The sequence below is a fragment of the Xiphophorus couchianus genome, chromosome 12, assembly GCF_001444195.1.
Source record: "Xiphophorus couchianus chromosome 12, X_couchianus-1.0, whole genome shotgun sequence".
In the NCBI taxonomy this organism is placed as follows: domain Eukaryota; kingdom Metazoa; phylum Chordata; class Actinopteri; order Cyprinodontiformes; family Poeciliidae; genus Xiphophorus; species Xiphophorus couchianus.
This window is the reverse complement of record NC_040239.1, coordinates 29,475,518-29,496,101: the sequence shown is the minus strand read 5'-3', so window position 1 is coordinate 29,496,101 and position 20,584 is coordinate 29,475,518. Positions and strand designations below refer to the sequence as shown.

The 20,584-nt window shown below is 42.4% G+C and overlaps 1 protein-coding gene across 1 annotated transcript in view; it reads right to left on the bottom strand.

Moving 5' to 3' along the window:
• Positions 1 to 182: 182 nt before the first annotated feature.
• gcn1 (GCN1 activator of EIF2AK4) overlaps positions 183 to 20,584 on the bottom strand; it is a 38,905-nt gene continuing 18,503 nt past the window's right edge. Inside the window, exons 28-57 of the mRNA XM_028034244.1 lie at positions 20,405 to 20,529; positions 19,969 to 20,158; positions 19,812 to 19,882; positions 18,892 to 19,057; positions 18,618 to 18,812; positions 17,356 to 17,602; positions 16,371 to 16,492; positions 16,035 to 16,149; positions 15,301 to 15,480; positions 14,505 to 14,725; positions 14,323 to 14,391; positions 14,094 to 14,232; positions 13,812 to 14,008; positions 12,621 to 12,763; positions 11,706 to 11,823; positions 11,354 to 11,569; positions 11,084 to 11,248; positions 10,846 to 11,007; positions 10,671 to 10,763; positions 10,446 to 10,589; positions 9,130 to 9,399; positions 8,929 to 9,042; positions 6,882 to 7,112; positions 6,600 to 6,793; positions 4,875 to 4,989; positions 4,412 to 4,508; positions 3,541 to 3,689; positions 2,599 to 2,709; positions 1,900 to 2,121; positions 183 to 828 (exon numbers count right to left, since the gene is read on the bottom strand). Coding sequence (XP_027890045.1) covers positions 703 to 828; positions 1,900 to 2,121; positions 2,599 to 2,709; positions 3,541 to 3,689; positions 4,412 to 4,508; positions 4,875 to 4,989; positions 6,600 to 6,793; positions 6,882 to 7,112; positions 8,929 to 9,042; positions 9,130 to 9,399; positions 10,446 to 10,589; positions 10,671 to 10,763; positions 10,846 to 11,007; positions 11,084 to 11,248; positions 11,354 to 11,569; positions 11,706 to 11,823; positions 12,621 to 12,763; positions 13,812 to 14,008; positions 14,094 to 14,232; positions 14,323 to 14,391; positions 14,505 to 14,725; positions 15,301 to 15,480; positions 16,035 to 16,149; positions 16,371 to 16,492; positions 17,356 to 17,602; positions 18,618 to 18,812; positions 18,892 to 19,057; positions 19,812 to 19,882; positions 19,969 to 20,158; positions 20,405 to 20,529 — 4,707 coding nt within the window. The 3' untranslated portion in view covers positions 183 to 702. The remainder of the gene's footprint in view (positions 829 to 1,899; positions 2,122 to 2,598; positions 2,710 to 3,540; positions 3,690 to 4,411; positions 4,509 to 4,874; positions 4,990 to 6,599; positions 6,794 to 6,881; positions 7,113 to 8,928; positions 9,043 to 9,129; positions 9,400 to 10,445; positions 10,590 to 10,670; positions 10,764 to 10,845; positions 11,008 to 11,083; positions 11,249 to 11,353; positions 11,570 to 11,705; positions 11,824 to 12,620; positions 12,764 to 13,811; positions 14,009 to 14,093; positions 14,233 to 14,322; positions 14,392 to 14,504; positions 14,726 to 15,300; positions 15,481 to 16,034; positions 16,150 to 16,370; positions 16,493 to 17,355; positions 17,603 to 18,617; positions 18,813 to 18,891; positions 19,058 to 19,811; positions 19,883 to 19,968; positions 20,159 to 20,404; positions 20,530 to 20,584) is intronic.

Genomic DNA, 20,584 nt, shown 5'->3' with positions numbered 1-20,584 from the left:
ATGTCTGAAAAATATGGCATTTTATAACAACTGTATGTGTGTTATGTGCACATTGTAGTTGGGCACCAGACCATCTGTAACCTTGCAGTATAAACTAATGTAGACGGTTGTATGTAGTGAATACATTGCTCACACAAAGACAGAAATACAAGTTCTAAATGACCTCAGAGCCCAGACAGAAATGAGCTTCTTGATATCACATTATGAAATCAGTTTTTATTCTGTTTTGCCTTTTTACAACAGTATCACTGATAAGAATGATTTGTCTCAGAAGCGATTGCTTCCCCCCCAAACATCTCTCACATGCCAAGTCCAAATAAAATTAACGACAAAGTTGGCTTTCTTTACAATCACATCTGAAATGCTTCAAATCAGTTTGGTAAAAGTAGTAGCAGAACACTGGAATAGCAAAACAGATTTGGCGTTGCGTCTTCCCAACGTGTTTGGTACATAGATAAAAGAAACAGGTAAGAAACTGGGCTGAAAAGCCGCTAAAAGAACGGGGTAAAGTGAGAGAAAAAATATATATATTTGGGGGTGGTGGGGTTTAAGAAAGTCGAGAGATCGGTCACAACTCCACCCGTCTCCTCTTCCTCCCACACTGGTTCAATCTGAGCATGTGTGTCGAGTGTCTGGGGTTCTCATACACTCAGGATCTGTTCACTGTGTCAGTCAGACATTTTATCATCAAGTCCCGCTCCATCATGTTAGGATGGTGTCGTCGATCTCCTCGTTGGAGTCTGGCAGGCTGGCGATTTTCTTCAGGGAGCGGCGGTGACACTCTGACAGCAGTTCGTTACTCGCAGAGTCCAGAATGGCAGCAATACTCTGGTGAGCAGAAAAGACGAAAACGGTTACAGTTAATCTGAGACGCTGGTTGCGTTTCCATTACCAGTGCGCACAAAAAAATGGTCAAAATTCAGTTAATGACAAAAAATATATAATTTTGCAATTGTATGAAACGCAAATAAAACCACGCACGAATTAGTTTTTTCATGTGATAAGTCATTAGAAAACATGCAGCGACATCAACCTCCTACTACTTCCTGTCATCTTCTTCGACTTTATCACCATTAGTAATATAGAAAGGGACATTGTACAGCTCAAGCTAATGAGCTAATTCTCATCTATAGTCACTTGACATGTTACAAAAGTGAACCATACAGTTGTTGGTCATGTGACACGTGTGATGTGAAAAAGGTATTTCTATTGCACTTTTACGAAATACACAAATTTTGTGTATTTTTGCGTACAAAAAAACAAAATCCACGCAAAAACCTACTGAAAAACAGAAGCTTTTCCAAAACTGGAATGTCTATTAAAGCTGCAGTATTTAACTTTAATAAAAAATATGTCTACATATTTGTTGAGACTGCTATTAAGTAGAAACAACATGATATGAGAGATAATCTGTGAGAAAAAAAGTTCGAGCTCCTCTGCCTTCTCCCAGTGCTAACTAGTAACAACCAATCAGAGCCAGGAGGCGGGTCTTAACGCTGTCAATAATCTCTCTGTGTGGCACTTGCTCTCTGGTACACTGCAGCTAGCATGGTCTGTCATGAATGGTCAGGCTAGCTAGCACAGCCACTGATGACAGCAGATAGTTTTCCTGTAACTGTAAATCGTTTCTCCACCCTTTGCACAATTTAGCAGCGAGAACACGAGGTTGATCGACAGCGCTAAGACCCTCCCCCTGGCTCTGATTGGTTGTTTTTGGTTGGGAGCGGTGCATTTCTTCAATAGCAGCTCAGCGAGGAGATTACTTGTCACTTAAACTCTTTTACTGTATTTTCATAATCCCAATATGCGTGCCTATACGGTTAATAGAAACGCAGCCACTGGCTTTACTGCGGGAATATCATTCGTGTGTGAGTAGCAGCAGTAAATTGTGAAACCCACCTGCATGATTTCCTCTCCTTGGCGGAGCCGCAGCAGGTTGACGATGGTGTGTTCGCTCTGGGCTCGGACCGTGGTGTTCTTGTCCTTGGTGTTGTCCAGCAGGCTCTTCAGCAGGGGCTTTATCAGGCTGGGCTCCATGGAGGGAGTGGCTGGCTCTCTGAACACCCACCACAGCACTCGCTCCGACACCAGCCTGATGTCACTGGACTGGTTCTGAAGACACTGTGGGGGGCACGCGGTCAAAACATCACAAAAAAATATTTACTGCAAACTGACTGCATCAGAAAAAGTTACAGCTGACATCAGTGTATGAGACGCTCTGGCAACAATTCCAGTTTCCATCAAACTGGTGAACGAGGTCCAGTTAAACCCCAGCAATAAATCCTGTGATTTATCCTCTCAGATCCATTCAGTTCAACTAAATAAACTTGTACATTGAACAGGCCACCGTTTATTTAACATTTGCTGATTCGTGACTAAAAGGAAATTCATTTAAACTAACTGTAATGTCACAAATCAACTGTTTCCCCATAGACAGCCTCTGCTGAATCCGTTCTCAGCGATGTGATTTACAGTCACAAAGCACACAGACCAGATCATTTCTGTTCGCCCACTTCTCCCTTTTTCCTCACCTGCAGGAATAAAAACAGGAAGTGAATCTGACTACCAGCTGGACGTGAAGAGTTCCCTTTGTCTCACCTTAACCAACTGTGTGATGATGCGCTGTGAAACGCCACTGCCTCCCTCCATCCTGAGATGATGCCTCATCAGGAAGCCCAAGGCTCTGATCCCACTGGTCGCAATGGGGATCTGCAGGAGGAATCGCATTGGTTACGGAAACCCATAAAGGTCAATATTAGAATTTGCTAAAATGGTTAAATCTTTAGAGGATAATATATAGACGCGTTGCAGTATGACGTCACACGTACAAATCCCTCAGGGTGTCACCTTTCACAAGGCAGAAAAAAGTTTTCATAAAAAAAAAAAAAAAAAAAGAGGGAGAAGGAAGTAGGTCAGCTATGCTAGCTTGGCTATGATAACCTTAACATGTAGATGTGCTGTGGAATTCGGTGTGTTTCAGTTCAGTTAAAGAGAAAAAGGCGACCCACACATCAACTCTCTGATAGATTATTAGTAAAGCAGCTGCTTACATTAGCTAATCAACCACTGCTGTGTTCAGGCGATCGCCTCTTAATGATCTCAATATAAACATGAAGCATGAAAACATGATGCTGTGACGGACTGAATGTTCAGTTCTCTGTGTGGGAAATGAATGGATGTTTTTTGGTGTTGAATCCTTGATACATTAGTGGAGCTGTTGTCAGTCAGTTGCTATGGCAACGGGTCTGTATGACACAGACAAGAAAAATGAAGAATGCAAGTGCTTTTGAGTTGTTCTTAAACGTTTTTTCTGCCTTTTTTCCCCTTTGCAGTGGTGCACTGCACTAAATTAATATCTACATTTCCTTGTTTCATTCTGTTAAACGGATTTGTTCTACTGCAGCAACGCCGCTTTCAATGGAATTGAAAAGAATAGTCTTTTTCGTTTTGCCCACGCGTAAACATTTCCGGACCTAAACAATAACATGCGACGGATCTATGTTGAAGCTGCGCATCGGCTTCGGACCCGTTTGCGCTCACCCTGTCAGCGGTGGCGTTGGTCAGAACCATCTCGGTCACGGTGTCGCAGTAATCCTTCCCACTCAGCTTCTCAGGAGCCGACTTCACCGCTATGGCCAGGGCCAGGCTGCGGCCGTGACGCACCATCCAGTCCACGCCGGACACGTCCGCTGCAGGGAGGCAGGAAAACGTTAGCTCTGTTCTGCTCACACACACACACACACACGCACACACACACACACACTCAGCAGTCAAGCTGCCTTGGGCAACATGGGTACCATAGAAACATGATACAATATAATGTAATTACACTTAAAAAAGGAAATTAAATGACTCTTTTTCTTTGCTTATGGTAACATACGAAAACTTTCTTAATATAATATCCTCCAAAGAACCAGCCGTTGGTGCTGGTGGCAGCATGAGCGTTGATGGGGGCGGGGGCGGAGCTAAGTACAAGACAAACATGAAAGAAAACTGCAGGACAGCAATCCTACATATACAGACAGATCTACAATGCGAGGCATTGATCAAAGTATATTCATCCATATTTATACATTAGAATGTCCCAGTCAAAGTCCAGAAATCAATTCCCCTGAAAATGTGTGATAGGTCTTACAAAATGATGTAAACATGTCCTTCCTATGTGATCCCACTGACTGGGACAACATTTTTGATGTGCAAAACAAACAGAAACATTCCCAAAGCAGATTGTGAAAAATGTTCACCAACACTGAACACAAACACACACCGCACTTTCCAGATCCTTCTTTGTAAAAAGGCTTAGAACTCATCATCATGTTCACCACTATGCACCACTGTGTGTCACATAAGACGCTTGTGTATATGACAAAACGAGGAAGAAAAAAAAGCTTTTATTACTTAAAAAACAAACCTAAGATGTGTTGAAGCAACACACTCTTCAGCTCCTCTTCTGACAGGAAGGCGCACAGCTCACCAATGCAGCCTGCTGAGGCCATTCGAGTAGCATCCTACACACGCCCACACACACACACACACACACACACACACACCCACACACAGAGCAGACAGCCAGACAGAAAGAGGTTCTGTGTTACAAAGAGACATGAAGAGTCTAAACCACCTATTGAGAAAACCACATCCTCTCTTTGACTTCCGTTTTTTCCCCCCCCCGACTGTGATCAGAGAGAAAACGACTCCACAGAGCATTCCTCTGCAGCGGCTGCTCTAAGCTTTTGCTTTCTTTATTCGAGTATTTCTCGGTTTGTACAGTAGCTGCTGCAGAATCTGCATCAAACAATAAACGTGTGAGGCCGCAGATTTAAGAAGCCTGGCTCGGCTTGACGTCGCGAGCAATCTCCCCGTTGCTATCGTACCTCGTCGTGTCCCAGCATGCCCAGCAGCGTGGTGGTGATGTTCTTGCGAATGGCTGGGTCCACTTTTGATCCGGCCCCCTGAATGACAAACCTCAGCGCTTGGAGCATGGTTTCCCTGCAAACACAAATAGCCACACCCCTCAAATAAACGCACGAGGCCAAAAGTACTGAAAGCTTTATTAGCTTTAACGTGAGGAAGAAAATGAGAGTAAACTGTGAAGATGTCATGGCTTTCTGCTGGAGGATTGATGTCAGGACAACCCATATATTTGTTTGCCGAGGCAAGACTTACACATCAGTAAACACATACAAATATAGATATGATGTAAAGGATATTTAAGACTCGAGCTGAAGACATTTAGGGAAAGGTGTCAAATGCAGAGTTATCAACTCCACCGCTTTTCATGTTTTGCTTGTAACACAAAAATGAAGCTTTGAGACTCAACTCAAAATAACACCGATTAGATTTGACCGGACGCACTTAAACCATTACTTTTCAAGAATAGATTGCAGAAGTGATCTTTATGACGAAATATCAAAAAGATGACGGAAGTTTCAGCATGTACTAAAAATAATAAAAAACAAATATGCTGAGTTACATCTCTCTTTCTTTTTTTTTTTAGCATGACTTTCCCTGCCAGTGGGAAAACGTTAGTCTGGAAGTGCATGTGAACTGTCCTTGTTAAATCTCATTTAATCTTTATTGCTGTTTATCTTCAGAACTCATAGCACCACCAACCTAAGAAGAGACATGAACTAAAATCCAATGGATGAGTAAGGAGGTGCAGAATGATCAGGGTACAAAACAGAAGAAGGAATAGAACAAATGGAAGCACATGGGCATAAAATAGTAGCAGACATTCATTAGGATAAACTAAACTGCAGCTGCCAACTCTGCTTTTCATTTATTATTACCTGGTTTAGCATCTAAATGCCACCCTTAAAGTAGCTGCTAAGCCAAATGATAGCTGTTCTAAGTAATGACACTATTATCAGTGTTAATTAGAAATTTCTTCACTTCTCAACCTTTAAATGTCTGCATATGATTCCCTGACGGCCTCATTTTTCCTAAAACTCCTGAACGCAACACTCACTTGCTCACTTCACTCACCTCTATCAACAAGAAATGATGATGGACTTTGACATGAAGGGTTCTTCTGATAAATAAGGAGCATTCTCATCTCTATTTTCGTCTCTTGGCCTTTTTATCTCAGAGTGTCAGTTCTGGGGAACAGCTGCTGGGTGATTCATAGGGCCATAAATATTGATCTGGTTATTACAGCGTATTTATGTTAAACCTAAAATAGTGCCTGTCGTAAGTTTTTTGTTGCGTTATCGGCTTATAAAGAAAGAATAAATGCTATCGGTGTTATCCTACATTATCTGTATCCTTCTTTCTCTCCTCTATTTCTCACCCATTTCCCTTTTTTCCTCTATTTTCCCGTCTCCATGACAATTGCATTTGAAGTTACCTCTAATAAGGTTTTACATGCAAATAAATCAATCCAGTTGTGAAAGTACATCAGTCTGGCTTCTTTTCAGCATCCAAACAACAATTCTGATTGCTACACAACCAGTCAGGGCACTTAAAAAAAGAAAGAAAATCTGAAAACTTGTTATTGTGGATGTTACCATATGGAACAAATCTATTAGTTAGATTATTGGAAAAAATAAATAAATAAAAATGTCCGAGACAAATTCGGACTTGTTGGCCGGAGTGCACACCTGACTCCGGAGTCCTCGGCGTTGCGAATAGCCGAGAGCTGCTCGGTGAAGAGCGGGTCCACCTTGGTGTGGATGGAGACCAGCTGACCCAGAGCCTCGGCGGCCCTCAGCCTCACCGCGCGGCTGGAATCCTGAAGCGCCTTCAGGAAGGTGGTCTGCAGCTGCGGTAGGAAGGGCTTCAGGGCGATGCCCACCTGTTGACGGAGCGTGGCAGATTAGACACCGCGGACCTTGAGGGACTTCGATGGTGGGTTTCTTTCAACAGCTGAGAAGAAGAAGAACCTTTGCTAGCAGCAGGGTGAGAGTCTCCAGCAGAGCGCTCTTCACCGTCCAGGCGAAGCGATCTCCCAGGATGCGAATGAGGGGTCCTGTGATGTTCACTACGGACGGGCGCAGCGCTTCGGGAGAGGTCAGCTTGATAACTCCACCCAAAGCTTTCGCTGCCTCCTCTTTCTGCTCGGGGCTGCCGGTGAGGACGCCTTCCCTCAGGACCGACAGGATACACGTCACACCCTGCCACCAACGGGAGGAAAACACTCAGACGTTTCAAAGGAGAAAAGTTACTCTCTGCTGACGATTGGTCCAATAATTTAGGCTTTGCACCAAACCTTTTATCAAGTCTGTGCCATTAAATTCTATCAAGTGTGTTTCAAATTTAATTCAATAAAAAGGATAACAGAGACGACATTAATGTGAGAAAATACAACATTTTGCTTCGTGTAAATGTTTAATAAAAGCCAGCAGTGTGCAGACGTTGACTAATATAACTCAAAGTAACTCCTGTTTGGTGCTGACCTTTTTTGAGTCATAGTTTGTGTCTGAACATCTCTCTCAAACGGATTCACCACAGAATCAGATGGGTTGAGTTACGAACTTTGACCATTTTCTTGCACCATTTAAATCATTTCCTTTCCCGGCAGTGCTGCAATAAAAGATGAGCGACTGAAATGTTTCCTGATTTAAAAAAACCCAACAAATCTCTAATAATCAGACTGTGCTTGATTGGTTGGTGCAATTCAGCCTGCCACAATAAATTTGGCTATAGATGAAATTATTGCAATAATGTTGTTTTGAGACCATTTTTAAGTAATGTTATGATAATTATATAAAAATGAAAACTGGCACCCTCAGAGATCAATGAAAATAATTTTTTTCTAAAAACACTGAAACTGGAAGATATTTGAAATATTTAAATAAAAAAAAGACGGGAAAAAAAACCCCACACACAACTGAAACCATATTAAATAGATTATAAAGTCTCTGTAAACAAAACAGACTTTTAAAAAATATTAATGATTATTACGTTCAGGATTAATTGATTTATTGCTTATAGTGACAGGGCTAGCTAGCTACATGGCGCTTATGTTGGTTTTCACTGAATGCTGCATTTTTTTTACACTCTGGCTCAGCATCTCTATTTTGGCCTCATCTAACTGAATGTGGTCTGTTTATGCTCTTGTTGTGAAGAAATTTGACTTGTTGCAGCTATTTTTAAAATCAAACATAGGAGTGTAGGAAAATGACAAAAAAAGCTATGATTTTTAAAAATATTTAATTTCTTTTTCACCTTAGAGCAGGGGTGTTGTAACATTTTGTCAATTGGGCCAAAATTGTCAGATCAAAAGTACTTGAAATAATAAAAAAAACAACAACTAAGATTTCTAAAAACTAAAATCACCAAATATGATGTGAGTTTTTTATGCACTTGTTTAATCACTAAGCATGAACTGCTGTAGTTGAACAAACAGTAATTAGATTTGTTTTTGTAGAAACGAGATCGTAGATCCAAAACTTCAAATTGTTTTTGAACGTTAAATGAAAAGCCTCCAGTTTTCTCAATATTATTTTGGGCTCAATTAAAGAGAACTGAAAAAAACTTGAATAAATAAAATTCATCCATTCTCAGTGAAAAAACAGGATCAAGACTGGTCTTCATTTGAAAATAGTTGCTATAGTAAGTTAAGTTTTCAGATTTAGACAAGTCAATGTGGAGATTTGGTTCCAGTTACTGTGACAACAGACAGGAAGCTTGGAAAAGATAAACACTTTGTGTTGCATCTAACGTTTTAGTAAGTAGATTTTCAATTAAAAGTTGTAGTTTTATCCTAATTTATTTAATTCATTCTTGATTTGTTGTCAGTGGGCAGCACAAAATCAGTCCAGGGGCCACAAACGGCTCCCAAACTCTTCTTTGAAACACGCTTTAGAAGAATAACCTCCATGTTGCATTTGATTGGCCTGTCAGGCTGCCATTCATCCTCTACTTTCTAATGGAAGCAGCACACAGAGCTTTTTCAGGTGTTTTCTGTGTTGGGAGTTTTCTCCTCACCTTCTTGGGGAGGCAGAAGCCGGGCAGGTGTTGACCTTTCACATCAGCAGCGACTGCTTTAATGTCACGATGCAGGTCGTCGATCAGCGCCAGCTGACTGCTGGCGTCCAGTTTCTGCACCACAAACGCCACAGAGTTACTGCTGAGTCCACACAGTGGGCGTTCTTAGCAGAAAAGCTAAGCTAAACTTTCTGTATCAACCTTGGTGATGGAGTTGATGGTGTCCCAGCTCTGTGACAGGACCTCTGGATTGGAGTCGTTCAGAAGGCGGATGAGGCCTGACAGCAGCGTGCGGATGTGGGCGCTGTAGTCCAGGCGGGTGCGAGCGAAGTAAGCGTTGAGGATGGTGATGGCGGCCTGCCGCAGGCCGGGGTCGGCGCCCCGCGTGGCCTCCAGCAGGTCTTCGATGATGATCCTCTGACCTGCCTCATCCTCCACAGACAGGATCACGCTCTGACAGCTGCACAGCTCCTGAACGACACAATCAGGGTTTTTTTTTGTGTGTTTTTTTTAGACTTTTCAACGCTTCTAACATGCAGAAAGTGTTAACAAAAGAGGTTGAGGGATTGATTCATTTATTTAACATTGGTAGAATAATCACCAACATGATTATCAGTGTCAAATGTTTATTTATTTATTTAAAACATTGCATTAAAACAAATCAAATCTGCTAAGACGAAGTGTTCTTGGGAGAGAATAATAAACCAGCAGGAAACCAGGGCAACGAAACCAAAAATGTTATTTTATTACCAGCTTTGCTGTTTGGTCCCCTTAGATAAAATATATTTTTAGGTCAAATATAAGTTGTAAAACTGGGGACTTTATGCATTCTGTACAAAAAAATATAATTAAAACAAGCATTTTGAGCAAAGTAGAGTAAAAACATTGAGCATTTTGACATCATTGCTAAACAGCGGCAGAAAGTGACCGTAAAACATGAACAGCATTTCATTCAACTGAGTTTGAAAAGTGAAACTTGTATGAACTAATCACACACAAACATATTTTATCCACTTAGTGAACTTTGATCATTATGGCTTACAGCTGAAAGGAACATAATTTTTTTACCCTCCACTAAACTTTCCAATAATATTAATTTAGCTCAGTTTGAACAGCAAACCTCTTTATCCATAAGCTTTGTGACTTACCGTCCTTGTGGAGGATCACAACTGTCAAGTCACGTTCTAAAATCTGTTTTTCATCTAGTGTGATGTTATAACTTTCATAAAAACTAACAGTCTTCATGAGCTGTAAGTCATAATCATCAAAAATTACAGGAATAAGAAGCTGAAATGTGTCTGTGCATAATTTTTGATGATTGAAATGCATTAAGTTTTAAATTATATTCCTACTTATTGAAATCTGCCTGTAAATTGTCAATTAATTTATTATTTATGCTAGTAAAGCGGATGAACATAAAGAAAGAACAAACAGCTCCACGACTATGTACAGTTCAATAAAGGCAACAAGTGCCAAAATAAATCTTAAAAGAATGTATGAACAGATGCTGGATGTACCTGAGCTTCTTCCTCTGTTCCAAGCTTCCCTTTAAGCGAAGACAGGAGGGCGGGGAGAATGACGCCCAGGTGACGCGTCAGAGCGTCTCCTGCCACAGCGGAGAGGAAGGCCAAAACCCGGGTGTTCACAGGAGGAGCGGTCAGCTGCAGGACACGGAGGAGGAAATTAATCACAGACACAAACTCCAGAAAGGACTGAAAGAGAAAAACTGACCGACAGCTTACCTTTGGAACCAAATAGGGCAGCACAGAGCGGCTCTTCACTGCCATGACTTGCTTCAGTCCATCCAAAGCAAACTCAGCTGTTTCTTCATCATCCTGGGAATAAAATAAAATTAATAATTACAAGAGATGTTAAGCATATTTAAACCATGACTTTTGGACTGATCGTGTTGCTCACCAGCTGCTTCAGCAGCGTAGGCAGGATGTCGTCCAGCGCCTGGTGGCCGATGGTTGCGTGGAGCTGCTCGAAGGTTTTGGCTGCAGCCTCTCTGACCTCCTCTAGGGGGTCGCAGAGAGCCTTCCTCACAGTGGGGACCAGCGACTCGGAGAAGACGAGCACCTGTTGAATGAACGACGCCGGCTCAGTTGGGTTTTCGCTTTTATCCCAACGCTTCCGCCAGTTTCCTTGAACGTACCGCATCCTTGCTGGTGGACTTCATGATCTCGCTGAGCCCGATGCAGACGCCCTGCCTCTCGGCGCTCTTGTCTGAGCGCAGCCCGTCCTCCAGGATGGGAATGATCTCTGGGAGAATTTTCTCCCCCAGCTTCCTCACGAGGTCCCCGAGCGTCCGAGCGGCGATCTGAAACCACAGCAGTGGCGGAGAACGCCACGCTTAGAGGGCTGATGCTACCAGCAGGCGTCGCAAAAAACAAACAAACAAAAAACAAAAACAGCGGGTTTTTACCGTTCTCTTGTCAGGGCAGGTGGAAGCCAGGAAGCCCAGCAGGAGGGAGAACAGGGTTGGGAGGATCTCCCTCAGGGTCCTGGGGGTGTTGGAGACGACGATCTTCCACACGTGGAGAGAAGCCTGTCGGACGACCAGCTGGGTGTCGGAGCGGCCCATGTACAGGCCCGACAGCACGCGGTTCCGTCGATCAGCTCCCAAAGCAGAAATGATAGCCTGAGAGGAGGACAGGGAAAGCTGAGACCTTTATAACCCAAATACTAACCACAGCCATGCCTCTGTAGTGGCATGTAAATATTTGGGGGGATGGATCTGCTCTGCAGTGGATTCATGAGGGGAAAGGTCTGCTGACTTTGTTGGATGCGGCCGTGCCAAAGTTGTCGTCCTCTGAGGCCGTCTCCGTGGTCATCTTTCCCGTTACTCCTGAAATGTGGAACAGCAGATCGCCCAGCAGCTGGACTGAACTGAACCTGGAAAGCCACAGAAGAACTTTCAGTCATCAAGATGCAAGAGGAGGACGATTTATCCTGCAGCCACTCATCGGGCTGCAACAATTATTTTAGCGATCGATTAATCCATGGATTATTCTGACAATGAATTGGATAAAAAAAAAAATTCTGCACATTTTTCATTTTACCACATAAAACTTTTGTTAAACAAAAAAATTGAAATGCATTCAAAAGTGCAAATAAACAAGCAATACCTTTTTTTAAATAAGAAATTTATTTCTCATTTTAAAAGGTAGTGAGAAATTCTTTTATCTCATAACTTTTTATGTTGCTTTTTGTTATGTAAAAAGCAACAACATAGGATTCCTTAAGTGTACATTTGTTGCAGTCTGCAGCCAAAAAGAAACCTCTTTTTTCAGCCCTTTCTTTTAACTTTTCACTGTAGTTGTAGGGATAATCTGGCAATTAGTTTTGAATTAACTGATTAATAACTGGATAGCAAAAAGTGCTTAATAGGTGACGTTTTTTCTGCTTTGCATAATTTGAACCAGGTGAAGCTAAAACTGTCACTTGAAGAGTTTGAGGTAGAACATACTTGCAGGCAAAGACGTTTTTTTGTTTTTTTTTTATCTTAAATGCAAAATATATCTTTTGTACAGTTTGGGCCTAATTACTGCTACTAGTGTGAGGTTCTTTCAGAAATCAGCAATCCAGTTAACAGCTGTCGATTACTGAATTGGTTAACGATTACTTCAATAACTGATTAATTCGATTAATCGTTTCAGCCCCACTGTTCATCGCTGATGTTATGCTCTGACCTGATCCTCCACAGATCGTCGAACAGGCCTTGTTCCAGCTCAGGAAGCAGCAGGGCGATGGCGGTCTCGGCGTACATGCTGATGATTCGCTGGCCGGCTCGCAGCGCCGTGTCCCTCACGTACTCGTTCTCGTCGGCCAGAGCCTGGCAGACGGAGTCAGAGGATACAGACGTTAAAACCAGGGGTGGTTTCATGCAGCGTTTTTATTTTAGAGAAGATTCCAATATTGCAGCTTTGAGTGTTGGGAGATACCGATATTGGCAGGAAATGTACACAGTTTTATTACTTATGCTGCAGCATGCAATGTTAGAAAAGGCTTGATCAAGTGGTATTACTCAAACAGAGAGCTATAGGTATGAGAACAACTGATCCACTGATTACACTGGTCAACAGCCAAAAAATTGTCTGGGGTTGTTCAACTGTTTTAGGGTCATTTTGATGAGCTGAATCCAACAATCCCATTGGTTCTACTCAATCAGGTCAACTTTCTGAGCTATGGAGCAACATGAGCATCAAAACTCATGACTTGTTCTCACATCTGGATCGGTTTCCTGAGAATCTGGATCAATGAGTGACGAGGAGGAGGAGAGACTCCATCAGGACAGAAAAAGAGACGGAGACAAAATGTTCACTTCACATGGACTTACCCTGATCAGTGTTTATTATTCAATTTATCCCAAGTTTGTAACATTTAATTAATACACTCTATTATAAAAACTTTTTTTTTTCCTACAGCCTTTTTGGGATGATAAATATTAACAGAAATGAACAAATAATGTCACAAAAATTTTATTGATTTAGTGAGAAGATTGGATTTCTCTAAATCAAGTTAGAATAAAAACCTGACCTGATGGAGAAAAATGGATGTCATTTCTGGAGTCAGCATGCAAATAGTCCTATTTCAGTTGGAAACAAAAACCCCCCAACAACTTCCAAAAACAATTTTTTGTAACTTAGTGTTATTAACCAATGTGTTTCCATGTTTATCTGCATCCTGGAAAACCAAATGTAAATCATTCTGGAATTGTGATCAAAAGGCCGACAACAATCATTCTAAGAGCAGAAATGACCACGGTTCTGATGCCTTAGATTTAGATGCAAGTCAATATAATCCGACGCTCGTTTTTTGGCTGATATAAAATTTTTGGCTAATTAAAATTCAAAAGCAAAAACTTTCCGATCGGGCAGCACCTTGAGAATGCAGGGGATGATGGGTCCCACATAGGGAGTGAACTTGTCTCCGAAGGTGAGGGGCAGGTAGATGAACATCATGATGTAACCGTCTCTGACGTGAGAAGCGATGTCCACCTTACTGGCAGTTTGCACCACATCTGGCATCAGCTTGTCCAGCTTCTCTACCCCGAGTCCAGCCATCACCTCAGCCAGACCTGAGAGGACCGTCAAAACGTTTTATCCCCGACATGGGCGAGCTGCAAGATGAGACTCTTACAGATAAAGAGGAGGACTCCTGACCTTGTGCAGCTCCGGAGCGGTCTACAGAGCTCTGCTCGGACGCCAAAGTCTCCATGAGCCAAGGCAGCAGATCGTCGAAGCAGGACTCTCCCATCCCCTTCACCATGGCGCCCAGAGCCTTGGCCGAGACGGTACGCACCTGGACCGGGGAGGAAATGTTTAAATTTCATACATGGAAGGCGCCCGTCAATATTAGCACTGTGATCATGTTTGTGTTCACTAGGCACACCTCAGGCACTGGGTCCAGCAGAGACGCCTTAAGTCCAGGAATAACACTTGGCAGGTAGGGCGACAGATCCTGTAGGCAGCACAGCATAACGTAAAATATCACACATTTCTACAAGAAATCATTTTTGAAACATGATTTTTGAAACATGATTTCAAAGATCATGCAACTTAAAAACTACAAACCTTCTGGTCAGTGAGAGAGTACATGTTGCCGATGATCTGGGCGGCCATCTTGCGAGTGTCGGTGGAGCGATCCTGAAAGGCTCTCTGGACGATGGGCATGATGAGAGCCAAGGAGGGGGCGTCGATGAAGTGCACAAACTTGGTGTCCAGCAACGTCTGCAGGCATGTCTGGGTCTTCCTGGACGGGTCGGTGAGGGCGTCCAACAGGATGGGAGTAATAGCTGAATGAAGAGAAAGTTCAATAACTGGTAGAGATGATCCAGTCTTTGTGGCCAATTTATAATTGCCGCTTTTGTAAGGCTCTTGATTACTAAATTACCTGACAATTATTTTAATAATCAATCAATCATGATCAATTTGATTAATTGTTTCAGCCCTAGTATGATGCATTCACTGATCAGAAAAAAGATCAGATTTTTACCGTCTGATCATGAAGTTAAACCAAAAAAAGTTATTTGCTAATTGCTGTTGGCTAGTCTGAAGGAGCTGAGGGGTGGAGGGCTTGGAAACAGCTTCTCCAAGGAAGAGCTGCATCTCAAAGGCGGAGCTTTTGACCATTCAGCTTTGCACAGCTGAATGGTTGCCATGGAGATTAAAGAATTTCTTAAACATGCGTGAAGGAACCAAGGCAACCATCCAGGTATGTTATGGAATAACGAGACGGAAAGCTCAAAAAAGTCAATTTTACAAAACACTGCTCCTTTCATGACTTGAAAAGCTGCATACGTCTAGTTATCTTTGTGTTTCATTGTACAAACAACAGGATCTCTATGGCGATAAAATGCGAGTCACCTACCCAAGATTTCTGGGTTGCGAATGACCGAGCCAATCTGTCGGAGGGCCTGCTGGCCCGCCTTCTGCACCTTGACGTGGGAGTCAGTCAGCACCTCCGTCAGCTTAGGCACGATGCTGGGCAGGCAGGAGGAGAGCTGCTTGGGCGCACAGTAGGCCATGGCACCCAACAACTCCACCGAGCCTGGAAGTAGCGGAGACGTGATCGACTACAAACTTTATCACAGACCGCATAATGAAAATCTTTTCTGAGTTTCTGTACACTTGACAGCAGATAAGGAAAACGTGTATAAAACGTGGAACGATGAAGAATATTTCAATTCTGCAAACATTCAGTTTGTGATGAACCAGTAGTTCATCACAAACAGGGATGTACCAATATTGGTGCCAATGCCGGGATGTCCGATATTAATATTGTCATTATGGCTGGTAACAGAAATTGTATATTTTTATATATACATTTATATATTTCACTACACTTTCAGGACCTTGAATAAAAGCACATCGCTGACTTCCACACTGTTCCTCTGCTTCAGTTAAACTTCCAACAATCCCACGCTGCATCACTATCACATGACCAAACAAATATCACATGACCAGCCTCCTCCAATCCCCTTTTGTTAGCCCATGTTTTGTTAATTGGACTGATATGTTTTAAAATGACTAATATCAGCCGGTAGTGCTGACATATCATGCATCCCCATAATAATCAGGATTTAAACCTCTTGTGCATCTTACCTGCTTTCGTCCTCCATGACTCTTCCTCCAAGGCCACCAGCAGAGAGGGGAGGACCAGCTTCACGCCGTGGGCGCTCAGGTTCCTCATCACAGCCTTGGCGCAGTCGTCTGCAGCCTGGAATAAGCAACAATCAGAGGGCAGAAGTAAAAAAAAAAAAAGAAAAGAAAAGAAAACATTAAGCACGAAATCAAAAACAATCTATCCTTTAATGATTACATCCAGTAAAAATGGAGATGCTTTTTAACATCACAACAAAATAATAGTATCAACTTCTGCATTCTAAAACCTTTCCATGTTTATGTTGGTTGAGCGGCAACTAGACTGCGGCCTCTTACCTCCCTGACATACTGGTTTCCATCTCCAAAGCAGAGCAGGAGGTGCGGCAGCACATGGACCACGTACGGCTCAAACAGCTTCCCCAGCATGTTGCACAACATCTCAAAGGCAAACAGGGCTCCTGCAACCACACCATGTTCCACATGCAGATCATCTCCGTCGTGTGTTGATGAAAATCTTAGGATTTTTTTAAAGATAACATCTGTCTATTTAGCACCCATGAGACATCCAGACACTTGAACAGCTCAGCTGGAGGCGGAGACTGACTGTCAACCTGAAGAACCACAGTGTCAGACTCAGAGGAGCTGACCCTCAATCACAGAACATCTTCAATAAAAGCTTCCATTACCTCCAGCAATGCTGAAAATGAATCCCCGTTGGGTCTTTCAACAGGATAACGAACCGAAACGTGACCAAATCCACAGAGAAACGGTTCCGCAGACAAAATATGCTAGAGGTGCACCGACTGCAGGTTTTGGCCGATGATCGATTTTCAAAAGCGTAGCCTGCCAATTCTGACAGATATCAATTTTTTTGTTTTTATTGATCCCTAAAATAAATATTTATCACATCTCAGTTCTCAGATCTTAATTCTATAGAAAGCCAGTGTGATGAGGATCAAACTACAGTATATTCTATATATATTCAAGAAAATTTACCAGTTTAAGTTGAAGGAAAAATTTTTATTTTCTTAAATATTGTATTATTTTCCCACAGAATAAATGCACTCAAATGTTTTTTAAAATTTTGTTTATATGTGAAATTAATGGGTTTTTTAAGGCTGTTTACACATTGTAACCACCAGTGCTGATTGTTACGGCCGTTAAAAAACACCGTTAAAACAGCAACTTCATGTCTTCATATCAGCAACACATTCAACCTCTGTGTCTCTGTGCCAGCTTACTTATAAAAATACTGTATATTTAATGTAAGTCCTTGAGCAGTCACATACATCTCTAAAACCAGTCAAAAAAACTGACTGACCTTCCCTCCGTCTGAAGTTCTTCTTGTCCTGGATGGCGTCGGTTAGTGTGGTCATGATCTCCTGCTGTTTGAGCGCCAGGATGCCCAGGCCTTTGACTAGTCCAGCCAGTCCGTACGCTGCTCCTTTCCTCTCTGCGTATTTGTCACTCTCCAGCAGCAGCTGCAGCAGGTTTTGTACGATTCCTGTTGTGTCGTCTTTGATCGCAGGGACTAGAGGAGGCAAGCAGCCGGCCACCGACTCCTGGACCTGGTGTTGGAAGGGGATTGGCATTAACGGATAATGACGTATGATCATTTTACATTATTATACATAAAAAGGTATACTGTACAGAAACCAGAGGGTTCAGTTTTCTCTCTCCTCTTCCTTTCTTCTTGAAATTGCATAAGGAGTTCTGCAGGGTTCAGTTCTTGGAACTCTTTCATTTCCCATGTGTATAAATAACTTGGGTGATAATTTGTCAAATGCCGTTTATAATTTTTATGCAGATGACTTACTATTAGAGCTCTTCTTCACCCTCTCAGGCCATAGACTTTTTACAGAGTTTTTAGCATTCAGCTTCTGTGCACCGCAAATCTGGCACAAACTTCCAGAAAACTGCAAAACAGCTGAAACACTGACTTCCCTTAAATATAGACTAAAGCCCACCTATGTAGAGTTGCTTTTGAACCATAATAAATGGAACATTGACACAAATATGAGATGTCTATTGATGATTTTGATGATGGCACTCATCAAAACATAACTTTTGTTACTGGTTTGTTGACTATGTGGTGTTTTCCGCATTTTTTAAAAATAGTTTTCATGTGTTTTTATGAAGCAGTTTTAACTGCCTTGTTGCAGAAATGTGCTCTACAAATAAAACTTGATTTATTGATTGAACATAGATCAATCTTGTTTGCACACTCTGACATTGGTTTGAAATGTGGCTAAAAAGGAAAACCATGGTTTTCGCGCATTCTTGAGGCCCATCAGAGATTTCTCCTCCAAAGGTAAACAAATTGAGGTCATTTTTAATTAGAAATACCTCAGGTTTGTACTGGACAAAGAGCTCGCTTTTAAAATGCACACCGAAAATTTGGTACAAAAACTGAGAGTGAGAATTGGGTTTTATTACTGCAGTGGATCTTGGTTCTCTCTCAAAGCTGGAAGAAAATTGGTATGATCTAACACTGTCTACTCTCTTTGATCCAACAACCTTTTTGTTTCCAGCTCGTTCCACAAGTTTCAAACAGAAAAAGGAAAAGAAGCATTCTTTATTTACCTGCTGTGACGGCGTGGACAGAGCAGTTATAAGCTTGGCCACAATGGGTTTGACCTTGGGGTCGTTTTTGTCCAAATGTTTGGCCAGAGATCCCATGAGGATGACGACGCTCTGCCGGACGGAGTCGTAGCTGGCGTCCTGCGGGGCGTCCTTCAGAAACTCCTCGAACACCGGCAGCAGAGAGCTCACGTTATCCTGACACAGGAGACGAGAGCGTTAGGAAATTTTGGTAATTCCTGAGGCGGGCCGAACCGAAAAAGCAACGCGCCAGTACCTTTCCGTGCGTGTTCAGAGCTGAGAGGGCGGCGTCCAGCATGCAGCGCCGCACCTCGGTGTGGCGGTCGTTCAGGGCGTCAGGGACAAAGAAAAGGAAGAGGGGCGTGACCTGAGACTCGTCCAGGTACTGGGACAGCTTGTTCAGAGTCAGAGCAATGCCGCATCTGTTGAAAAGGAGAAGGAGCAATTCGCTCGTTATCAATAGAGCTCCATGCAAACGGATTCATAGTGAAGCTGGGCGATAACTCAATTTTATCAATTGATCAAATTTTTGGTTTTTGACTATTTTATTTGAAGGAAAATCTGATTTTTTTTTTTTCCCACCAAAGCACTTCACAGGTTTCTACAGTACAGACTGATGTTAGAAACCTACCATCTTGCTTGACAAGTGTGTTTTACAGTTTCTAATTATTTGGACTTTTAATTCAGGTCAATTCACAGAAGCGATGATTAAAATAATAATTCTAATAATAGAATAATAATATTAAAATCCAGTTTTCGAAAATATTTTCTGTCATTTGCAATTTCTTTCTTTTAAAGGGGCAGTATCGTACATTTTCCAGGCACATAATGCAAAAACACTAAGTTCTAAATGCTATTAACATCTAATATGTCTTACAAGAAATTTGACTTCGTAATTGAACGCATTGAAATTGGGTCTCTGTCTCTTTAAGACACACCTGCTCCTTCTGAAATTTCTCCTTCAGGAAGTCATCACAACTTGGCTCCTCTATTAACCCTTTAAACAACATTCTTACCAGCGCTGTACTCAGAAGTAGCTCTTATAATGAGCTCAGCAGCTGCTCAGTTCCACCAGGTGTTTGCTAATTGCTGCTGGCTAGTCTTAAGGAGCTGACTTGGGTTTTGGTGGGGGACAACTATACTTTTCTCAAGCTCTGTACAGATGGGTTGTCCTACCTGGCCTCCCATTGGTCAGGTGGAGATTCAGAGATCACTCTCCCCAGAGCATCCAGGATCGGAGGCGGCCTCTAAAGACAGAAAAAGAATTCACCTCATTTTGTTTGAGTTTCGCAATTTCAACCAGTCATAAACCCCTGTTTGGAAGAAACCTCACGTAAAGTTTCTGATGGTAGAGTTCTGTGAGCTGGCCGAGCACGGCGGCAGACTGGTCTCTGTATTGGGACACGGCACTGGACAGAGCCTCGGCTGCTGCACTACGGATGGCCTCCTCGTGGTGGGTGATGTCTCCGATCAGCAGGGGGCAGAGCTCAGGGACCAGCTCCAACCCCAGAGACTCCCAAAGCCTGAAGGGAACAAGCCAACCTTTACCTCACAGTGCAAAAAAAACAAAAAAACAACAACTGCATTTTATATCAAAATGATGCTCATTTGTTTCTATATTAGTAGCGAAAAAGGAGGAAACATAAATCTGATTTAGACAAAAAATTTAATTGAAGTCAGGCCATCTGTTTTTGGTTTTACTTCACTTGAGTAAAACACGAGCACCAACAGAGACTATAAAAAGATCAAAACGTTCTCCTCTTACATACTTTTCAGCCAAGGCTTGTCCTTCCTCTTCAATGTCAAACCTGGCAACCCATAGCCTGCGCAGCAAACTCATCCCGCTGCTCTCTGTGCTGTCTGTCGGCAGCGCAAACTCCATCTCCAACAACCCCTTCACATAAGATGCATTACATGTGGAAACAGAAAGTGTAACCAAGCTTGGATAT